This window comes from Daphnia pulex, chromosome 5 (genome assembly GCF_021134715.1).
Source record: "Daphnia pulex isolate KAP4 chromosome 5, ASM2113471v1".
Lineage (NCBI taxonomy): Eukaryota > Metazoa > Arthropoda > Branchiopoda > Diplostraca > Daphniidae > Daphnia > Daphnia pulex.
The window spans coordinates 9,816,305-9,826,117 of record NC_060021.1 but is presented as its reverse complement, the minus strand read 5'-3'; the positions used below and the strand labels follow the sequence as shown (position 1 = coordinate 9,826,117).

Sequence of the window (9,813 nt, the reverse complement as noted above, 5' to 3'; positions counted from 1 at the left end):
GGTAATAAAAAAGAAATCGAGGTCCAGTTTTTGCCTATCGAAAGGCCAGAGCCAGTCTGTTGATAACATATGCACACACTTAAAATAGAAATCAAATAAGGAATCAACCAAAATACGTTTGACATTGGGAGCTGCAACTCTATAAATGAATAAAATTTCTACTTGTAACTAGTTTGAGAAATGTTCAACTCGTAATATAGATTTATTTTTAATTGCTTGGATGCCCAGTCTTACGACCGAGCGTTCGAAAAATTAGTCATATAGACTCATCGATTGCTCCTAACCACGGAAATCTTTAGTAAAAGGCGAAAGATTTATCCGGGTGTTGATTAGAAACCAGAGTACTTTTTCGATGCAAGACAGCCGGAATATGTACATTCCCTGTTTTGAAAGTGCGCTGGCAATACGTGATCTGTACAATACAGTTAAAAACAATCCTCGTTGCAATATTTTTTATTAAAAGTTAGATACACTATTGCAAGTACAGTTTCTGCATACAGCTCATTTGTTTAAATTTGATAATTTGCACTTGACGCGTTTTTATTTTGTTAAAACTTATTTTGCGGCGTCAAATATCGATAAACATGACAAAGAAAAAACCCTCGGGGCTTGGCCTGCTCATGACAGCCGGTTTGGGTCTCATCGTCTGCTCTGAAAATGTAAAATGTTTACTGAAGAAGCGCTAGAAAACTAAATTTGTGTAAATAAGGTAACTTTCGTCTATTCGATATTACTAGCTTATGAGTCAAAGATTTTTATTTTCTATTTCGAAACAACGGAAATTCGACCTACATTTTGCCTGTGTTCTGTGTATGATGAAAAGATTGCCGGTTTCCTTGATAAAATAAAAACTAGTAAATAATTAACATTATTGAAATTTATTCAGCAGATGGTTCGGACGGTGACAGACTTAGCAACGACAGCGGAATAACGGTGCCAAATTTTCTATTACGTAATGTCAACAGGATGACGTCTGCTATACCATTTAAAATGCTGCTCAGGGAGTCAGGGCTCGAAAAAATGAAAAAAGACTAACCTAACAAAACAAACCGTCTAACTTTCTCGTCGAAAGTTTCCAGTATCAGACCGATTGGGAAATATTGATAGGTTCGTGGAAATTTACGACGGAGAAATGCATGCGATTCACGTTTCCGGGACAACTGCCATTGTTGGCTTCCCTTTTCGTGGGGCCATTTGGTACGTACGGACGGTACGGTTCTCGGTCCAAAACTGAAAGTTAAATAAATTTGGGTATAACGTCAACAGGCGGTTCACGAAATCACTTTCGTGCGTCAATAAAACACAATTCTTGAGGTTCACGCCCTTGCACAAGGGCATTCTCTCAAAAGGATGGGTTTTCAACAAAATATTTTGGCTTGATGCTATTGCATTCTTGCGTGCTTAAAGAAAAATTTCAACCGCCCGGCACTACGCATGCCGCTTTTACCAGCAACAGAACAATCTGATTGTGGAAATCACATGTAATACCATTTACATGTCGGTATAGAATTGTCTGGGAATGCATGTCACATGATGTTGGTAAATATGTCTGGTAAAAGAATGACTCGACAACTTTCTCCATGCAGCACAGAGAAAAGAAGTAAATAAATTTCAGAATTTGGCCATGTGAATTTTGGCAGTGTGTCATTTTGTCCTTTTCTACTTATCTCCATTCCAAAAAGGGGATTTTTTTTTGTTTTGTACCATGCAATGTATGCAATGTAACACAAACAACTTGACGGATCATCATCCTGGGCGCATATCTCGAGTTATTTAAAGGCGAAAGAAAGAGAAAATGCCATTCTCAAGTGATGGTTTCGCGAAAATAATTCAGAAAAGAACTCGCGGAGTCTTTGTCTATATAGTCATAAACGGAAATTGTAGACGCATAATGACATGTTACTAATGGGAAAACGTCGAAAGTTTCATAGCGTTATTTGGTATTATGTGAAAGAAAAATAGGAATGCCATCCTCATAAACATGCATTAACTTTTGTTTAGCGATGAAATAGAAGATTTGTGAACTTAAAACCGTCATCTTTTTTTTTTTTTTTTTTTTTTTTTGCTTTCTCTTAATCTTCTGGAACATTACAATACCGCTATTACTTTTACGAGAAATTTGATACCAGGAAAATAGCGCAAAGATACGGGAAAAATCAAGTTAATTTTCCACGGACAACCTCATTTCTGAAGAGCTATAATCTTAAATCTTCTATAGTTTAACCTGAAGACTGTTCTATGGTCCTCCCTTTATAGAGTAGTCTAACGTCCGAAGTTGCCAGTTCGACTTGGACGAATGGTCGGTTGACGTCCAAAATCCAAATTTTGGACGTGCAATCGTCAATACAAATAATCGTTCGTGATTCGGCGGTAACATTGGGAAACGTGACCAACGAAAAGAAAACATTTTGTCCTTGGCATATGAAACATGCGAGAATATGTTTCCATTCAATAAAGCTTGACTTCTTATATTCTTCACAATAGAAAGCAGACTCGCGTGCTCGATAACAAATCCGTGCGGTTCCACAGCAAGCTTCCATTAGATTCTTCTAAAATTGCGGATGAAGGGGAAAATCCTGAACTAGCTACATATATATTCCAAGTCAATATTTGTCTTCCGAATAGTGTCGTTTCAGCCTTTTCCCAATTTGCTGTCAAGAATATCAGCTCCCCATGAATTCTGTAATACGCATAATGTTGGATTCATCTTTTGCTCTGCTGTTGATGGACCGAATCGCTACAGTCCACTCTCTCGTCTACGGAACCCCGACTGAAAATTGTCAGTCAATGCTTCCGCAACATGATAACTATCTACCGCAATGGATGGATCCACCGCCTTACAACTTATCAGCTTCGATTATTTTTGACAGCACTTCCAACTCCTTGGACCAATACAACGGTAAATATAATGCAACCGAATAAAATGATCGACTAATTAATTTTTAATAAGCGAATTATTTTTAACACTAGTTACGCTGATTGCTGAACGTCACAGGACATTTAAGGGATTTTTCATTCAAGCTCGATCCTTAATTGACCACACGATCGTTGGTTCGTTCGATCCAGTGGAAGACCCCGATGTGGCTCAATTAATCGACTGCCATGGCGGCACTCAGGTAACTATCATTACAATACTTTTACAATGCTTACCATTTTTGTTAGATCCAAGTCTCTGATTTACAGAATGCTGCAACACACGTTATCAACTATCCGAAGAGTGTCGTAAACTTCGTATGGAAACCACCAGCCAATTTTGAGGGCAAATTCTACTTTGAGTAATAAATGTTAATTATTATTGCAAAAACCAATCAATAACACACATGATTTATGTTACAATATTTAATAATCACCTTTATTCAGGGCCACAGTGGTAGCCGAATACAAGGTGTTCTGGACAGGAATAGAAACCCCGCCATTCAATATCGTAAGCAGCTGTTGAAATAATTAAAATTGAGAAAAGTAACGGAACCATTCATACTTTTATAGACAAAAACCGGTCAGTAGAAAACCCTGGCGGGATAAAGAGAAAGAAACCACTTAAACAAAATTCAACTATCTACATGTAAAACCAATGTTCCTAATTACTGCTCAGCAAGAAACTTAAGTTCCTAGACTTACCTCGCACTATAATAGTTCCTAGCGTTGATTCACTCCTGTCGAATTCTGAAATACACTTTACATCATGAATAGCAAGACAAATTATCATCATATATAATAGTCTATTTTGTGAAATCAATATGTACAGAACTGTGGCCCAGTTAGTTATTTAGTCATAATCAAAAACATGCTCTGCTTTAAATACTATAAAAAGAACAAAACAGTCCCCTTTAAAAGAATGATTGAAAACGATAGAATATCTCACACAAATTCAAGTTTTTTTTTTAGTAAACAGCTCTTAAAGTGCTTTTACTCATGTAGACGCCACCGTAATTATGAATAGCCCAGCCACGAACGCTTAATGAGATCGGCAGCTTTCTCCGCTATCATGATCTAAAACGAAAATTATGACACGTTATTACCTTGTTTTTTTTTTTATATGAATTCAAGACACGCGAGAAACGTAAAAGGTTTCAGTCAACGGTAATTTACCACAGGAGCGTTGGTATTTCCAGAAACCACGTTTGGCATAATCGAAGCATCCACAACTCGCAATCCAGCCAATCCGTAAACGCGCAGCTCAGGATCAACCACAGCCGTTGGGTCGGAACTGTTGCCCATCTTGCAGGTTCCGGCCTGGTGGTAGAGTGTCGTCGAATAGTGACGCAAGAAGCAACCCCAGTATTCGTCCGTAAACAGCGGCAAGTGCTGACATCCGGGAAAAGGTTTGTCGTAAAAACGTGATCCGAAGCGCTGGAAGGCTGTCGTCTGACTCAGCGCCAGTCCGATCTTCATCCCTTCAATCATCACTTTCAAATCGTGTTCGTCTTGAAAGTAGTTGGCGTAAATGAGCGGCTTATCGTATGGGTCGCTAGAGCGAAGGAGTATGTAGCCCTTGGATCTGGGTCGCAAAACTATGGGAATGGGCTGCCAACTGTCCTCGAGAGAAATAGGTTCGTAGTATTCGTCCCACACATCATCTCGAATGCCATCGTTGTGACGTAACGTCTTGCCGCCATCTGATATCGGCGAACCGGCAATAAATTGCAGCTGCATGTCTGGAAAGTCGTCACTATAAATTCAAAAGAAATGGGTTTAATGGCGCCAAGATGGCGTACGGGAAAAACCATACATGTACGTACTTTGGATCGGCGTATTTTGTGTTGACCCAGGCCAGTCCTTCTGTGCCGCTCAGGGCCGTCCACGGACCGTCAAGTGACCGTTTGTATTTGAGTAAAGACGGAAGATTAAAGAAGCGAGGCTCAACCAACGAGATGGTCTCGTTGATTAGATAAACCATTCCTCGGCCGGAGATATGGTCTTGTAGGTTGCGACCCACGCCGGGCAAATGGTGGACAACAGGAATGCCAGTCCGTTGCAAGTGATGGGCGTCTCCGACGCCACTCAAGAGCAGCAAATGAGGACTGCCGATGGCACCTGCCGCCAAAATCACTTCTTTGCGAGCGAGAATTTCGTAGACTTTCTTCTTGCGCTGGAAAACGACGCCGACAGCTCGACGAAGTTTCGGATCGATCACAACCCGGTGGACGTGAGCAAACATGGCAACGTGAAGGTTCGGCCGGTGCCGGACCGGACGCAGAAATGCCTTGGCCGTTGAGCAACGACTTCCTCTTCGAATTGTCCCTTGTGGAATCTAAAAGATAAGACAATTAAACAAATGTAGACGTGAAAATAATTGTTGATATAATTTCAACGCACCATGAATCCTGTTTGGTACTTGCCATTACAGTCCCGATTCTCGTAACCTGCAATTGAAATGTTTGTAATTCTAAATTTTTAAATGTCAGTTGTTAAATTCAAAATAGAAAAACGATTGCGCTTACCTAATTCGATGCCAGCCTCTAGGAAAGCAGAGGCCAGGGGAGTGCGATAAGGCGCTTCCTGGATAGTTAACAGCCCGCCAGTTCCATGGTAGGGGCTCTGGGCAAAGTAAGGATTGCGGTTGTCCTCCGACTTGATAAAATAGGGCAGGACTTCGTTGTACGACCACCCGTAGTTGCCCATGGCCGCCCAACTGTCGTAATCCCGCCGGTTGCCTCGCACGTACAACATGTAATTAAGGACGGATGAACCGCCAAGCACTTTGCCTCGTGGCCAATTGCATCTGCATTATTAGAAAAATGCAAAAGTGGGCATGGAAAAATAAACAAAACTAATAACGGGAAAGTCCAAGACGAAAAAAGGGAGAGTTGGCGAAAGGAAAGAGGGTTGCAAAGCATATTTTCACCGTGAAATTTAGGAGACGGCGGTTAACCGACGCCGGGAATTATAAGTGGAATAGTAGATAGCACTAGGCCGTACCTATGGTCTTTCAAAGCCAAACATTGGCCCGGTTGCGGCTCCGTCTGAAATTGCCAATCCAATTCAGTGAGTTGCTGATACTTGGCGGCTCCAGGGACATCCGACCAAATCGTTTCATCACCCCCGGCCTCTAGCAACAGCACCGTCCAGTCGCCAATCTCAGACAACCGCGAAGCCAGCACGGCCCCAGCCGATCCCGCTCCCACCACAATAAAATCGTACTCGGAATAATATTTCTAAATTTAGACAAAATTTAGACAAACGAGATTAGTATCCGCTAGCACAATTCTCTGAGACTAGCCTAAAATTCAATGTTGGTAAACTTACCCTAGCGTTCTTCACTTTTCCTTCGGGATCGTCTTTACCCCAGGCCAAGGCGTGATTGCAGACAATAAACAGACCAGACCAGATGAGCATGAACAAGGTTAAGAGCCAACGACGCGCAAACATTTCTCGGCAGACTAAGCGTTTCATGGTATCCTCATGTTCTTCTAGCGGAAGGAATAAAAAGTCAAAAAGGTTGTAGGGTTGAAATATGAAAGAACGTGTTATCATTAATGACCAGGTTGACCCATATCTACAATTTAGGGAGGATCTTTCTTGTCTGAAAAAAGAAAAAAAAAACGTCCTTCGTCGCAACGCGGATGGCCTTCTCAGTGGGAGAAAGTCAAGAGCAACAGTTTCTCCGCCCGGGGCCTGGCATTCACGCTTCCCTTATCACGACAGCTACTAGATTCTGACCATCTTCTTTTTTTTTTCCAAAAGTGGCTGAGCCTCTTCATACCGTGCCCAGTTTCATCATCCCATTGTCTATAGTCTACACGATTCCAAGTCACTTGATTAATCACGTTCCGTACCGCACACACACCAACATATTTTTCACCTACACCTGGAAATGTTTGGCCCCGACTTCAGATAGAACAGCAGATGTTTAAGAAAAAAGGAAAAGATAATGACAAAATCTAACCGACCAAGAAAATAAGAATACACAAGCTGTCGAATAACGAAATGGGATTTTTTTTTAAACACGGCCGGCGTGCGTGAGCGAATTCACGAGCGACGGAAACGCGAGGGAGAAAAAAGAGGAGGGAGAGAGAGAGTGTCGTACCGTACATCAAAACAACCGCGTTGAGTAGTTTAGCCAGACGCTTTTGGAAATGTTGACCAAGAGCAGTGATTACAAAAAGAAAAAGAAAAAAAAAATCAGCTTTTCTTTTTTTTAGGTCACTTTAAGCATATATTTAGTGTTTTAGTTCACGTTCCAACAGACTAACTTTGCTCATCCTCCCCGCCCTATACCTAACATTCCTTTTCTCTTCTCTACAAAATTAGGCCCATGGTGGCACTATACTAGTTAAAGGCAGAGAGATCAAGGAAGGAAAGCTGCACATCAATCTTATTGTCGTCCCCGGATAAATTCGATCCGGACACTATTTAATTGCATCAACGTCTTCCGCGGGATGAATGATTTCTTCTCTTGGACCCCACCATTCGAAATAAAAATTTCACCTTAACCATCAGAAATAAATTAATTAAAAGGAATACAGCCTGGTTTTGGGGGTTATTTTGTCTCCACAGGCGAGAGAACATAAGGAATGTAATTAAGAAAACAACCCTTACGACCTAGAAATGCATACACATGGCCCGTAAAAACCCTACTGTATCCGACTTCCTTCTCCCAAGTCCCAAGATGAATTTGATGGAGTGGGACTGTCGATGGCAGACGTAACAAACTTCGCGATAACCGAAACCACAGGGCATCTGTCGCCACTTGTTATGCTCAGGTCTAACGTTTTGCGGTGCTCCATTTCGTCGCTATTTCGTGTTTGTTTCTACTCCCAGGTTCCAGTCACCAAACACATTTTCCCATAAAGCACAACTCCAGACGAAATTAAGATAACAGTTAAAAAGTTCACTTACTTGACGGCAGACGGAATGAAATAATAATATAGAGGTGGAAGAAGGATTCCGTCCCTTCCTATCGCGACCGCGTTCAAACTGCGACTGCTGCAACAACTTGAGCTGAAGAATTTACGTATTGGAGCTGCTGCTGGCAGTAACTGAGAAAGAAAAAAAGGCCCACTCTATAGGAAGAGATCACTATGGGGATCGATTCAACTTTCTCTCTCTCTCTGCCACGACCGTGCTGGGCTGTGACAGACACACGTGAGGCGCGGCGCTACGTTTAACAAAAAATAATCGCCCAAAAAGAGAAGAAGAAAAATAAAATAAAAAAAAAGATGAATTCGACACGATGTCTAGGTCATCGGTTGCCTGCTCGGATGCGACTGGCAACCAGACACCTGTTTGAAAACGAATTTAAGTCCTTCAGGGGGGAGGGGAGAATGGGTAAAGAGGAAATTACCTGTAGTTTTACATACTCCCTTACTCCTTTCTCGCTTTCCTCGGTTTTCCTGGATGGGAAAAAAAGGGCGGTATTAAAGCAAATTAACTATATACGTAATACAACTAATAGTTATTTTATACCTTTTTTTTGCGGCGCCAAAGAAACAGTTCCATGTGTCAAATCAGACGATTTCATTTCAACAGTATACACACTCTAGACAAAATAGACATAAGATTTATTAGCGATTATTTTGCATATTCATATATAAGAAAGCAAAATGGAGAAATTTTTCACAAACCCATTTCCGGAGCTGGGTGTCAGATTGGGCGAAAAATATAGGGATTATATAACAGACGTCGAAATTTCCTAACGCTCCTCTTTTCCCTCTGCGGGATGCCGTTACTCAAGCTGAAAGAGGTCAGGACACCTATCCAGGAGATAAAAGGCTCTATTTGGAGAAAGTGAGCTAGACGCCTAGAACCTTATTTTTTCGCAATAAGTCTGATGCAAAGGCCTGGCGTGATTTCTAACCGAGAGAGTAGGCAAATATTCACAATTCGATTCTGAAAGTCAATCATATCAATTTGTCAGAGGTTGGCAAATAAGGCTGAGGTGATGTCTGGCGCACGTGCTATTGATTCATTGCAAAATTGTTAATTCCTTTACGTCATCGCGAGCTTATGTACATATTCTTCTTTTATGCGCATTTGCCTGTCTATGTATAGATTTGAGCGCTATCGCGAATTGCAGCCGTTTATTGCCGTTGCAGGAACACACACAAGCAGCATTTTCTACGAGAATGACTCAAAAGGCGGGAACATAAAATTTTGAAAAGGAAATATGGGCGCTACTACTACCTAAATCGAGAGAGAGAGAGAAAGTTTAGTGCTGTTTCAACAGCATTTGCATTCAACCAAAAGGCAAGAAAACAAAGGTATCGAAAAGCCTAGACGAACCCTTGGTCACTGATGGCATCCCGCCAGAAGACAGGTAAGTGCTATTTTATTGGGAGCCCTCCCCATAAAACACGATGTGGAAGATAAATGGCAAATGCAGAGGATGATGAATAATACTGCTTGATGGAACATTTAGAAATCCAATTACTCTGGGTTGTGTCTATCGTCATTTTAAAATTTTGATGCGAATTTTTTCAAGCTTATGGGGGGAACTCCCCATGATCGTTTCTTAGCGTGATGTTGAGTCAAACTGACTTTGATTTTCAAGTAGGACGCAAGCCAACAATTCTTTTAGAAACATAAGTTCTCCCATGACTCAGTCGAAATCTTTGACGTGGAAAAGTGAACACCAGAACGGAAAACAGAGTTGAAATGAAAGTATACCTGCCTTTCTTCAATGGTTATTTCGCAAGTTTCGCGTCGTTTATGCGCAGAAAATCCGCAATCGCCATCGCGTTTCTTCTTTGTTCGTCGAAAGTCGCTTGTCTTGCGAATTTTAAAGCAGCTCTTTTGAGACAGACATACAGCATTTTAAGTTTTATTGGGTTGGTAACCTTTTTTCGGGACGACGGAAGCAATTTTCGTACGACG

General features: G+C 41.4%; 2 protein-coding genes, 1 long non-coding RNA gene and 1 other non-coding gene across 5 annotated transcripts; 1 reads left to right on the top strand and 3 right to left on the bottom strand.

The window, feature by feature from the left end:
• Nucleotides 1-222: 222 nt before the first annotated feature.
• Nucleotides 223-345, bottom strand: LOC124195142. Its single transcript, XR_006875150.1, has one exon. It is a non-coding gene; the product is annotated as a U5 spliceosomal RNA (small nuclear RNA).
• Nucleotides 225-3,268, bottom strand: LOC124194458. The gene is made up of 2 exons (XR_006874799.1): nt 3,151-3,268; nt 225-1,230 (listed from the first exon to the last, which is right to left on the bottom strand). It is a non-coding gene; the product is annotated as an uncharacterized LOC124194458 (long non-coding RNA).
• LOC124194452 (putative defense protein) lies at nt 2,403-3,687 on the top strand. The gene is made up of 5 exons (XM_046588665.1): nt 2,403-2,899; nt 2,971-3,116; nt 3,184-3,275; nt 3,361-3,424; nt 3,487-3,687. The coding sequence occupies exons 1-5, from the start codon at nt 2,674-2,676 to the stop codon at nt 3,502-3,504; spliced, it is 546 nt and encodes a 181-aa protein (XP_046444621.1). The 5' UTR covers nt 2,403-2,673; the 3' UTR covers nt 3,505-3,687.
• A 12-nt stretch (nt 3,688-3,699) lies between these two features.
• On the bottom strand, nt 3,700-8,852 carry LOC124194444 (glucose dehydrogenase [FAD, quinone]-like). 2 transcript variants are annotated; one of them, XM_046588644.1, is made up of 9 exons: nt 8,407-8,852; nt 7,840-8,333; nt 6,247-6,410; nt 5,920-6,155; nt 5,442-5,722; nt 5,317-5,363; nt 4,740-5,251; nt 4,090-4,669; nt 3,700-3,990 (listed from the first exon to the last, which is right to left on the bottom strand). In XM_046588644.1, the coding sequence occupies exons 3-9, from the start codon at nt 6,391-6,393 to the stop codon at nt 3,931-3,933; spliced, it is 1,863 nt and encodes a 620-aa protein (XP_046444600.1). In that variant the 5' UTR covers nt 6,394-6,410; nt 7,840-8,333; nt 8,407-8,852; the 3' UTR covers nt 3,700-3,930. The 2 variants fall into 2 exon arrangements, with proteins under 2 accessions (XP_046444600.1, XP_046444601.1); XM_046588645.1 differs by lacking the exon at nt 8,407-8,852 and having other exon boundaries at nt 6,247-6,407; nt 7,840-8,223.
• Nucleotides 8,853-9,813: the final 961 nt, after the last annotated feature.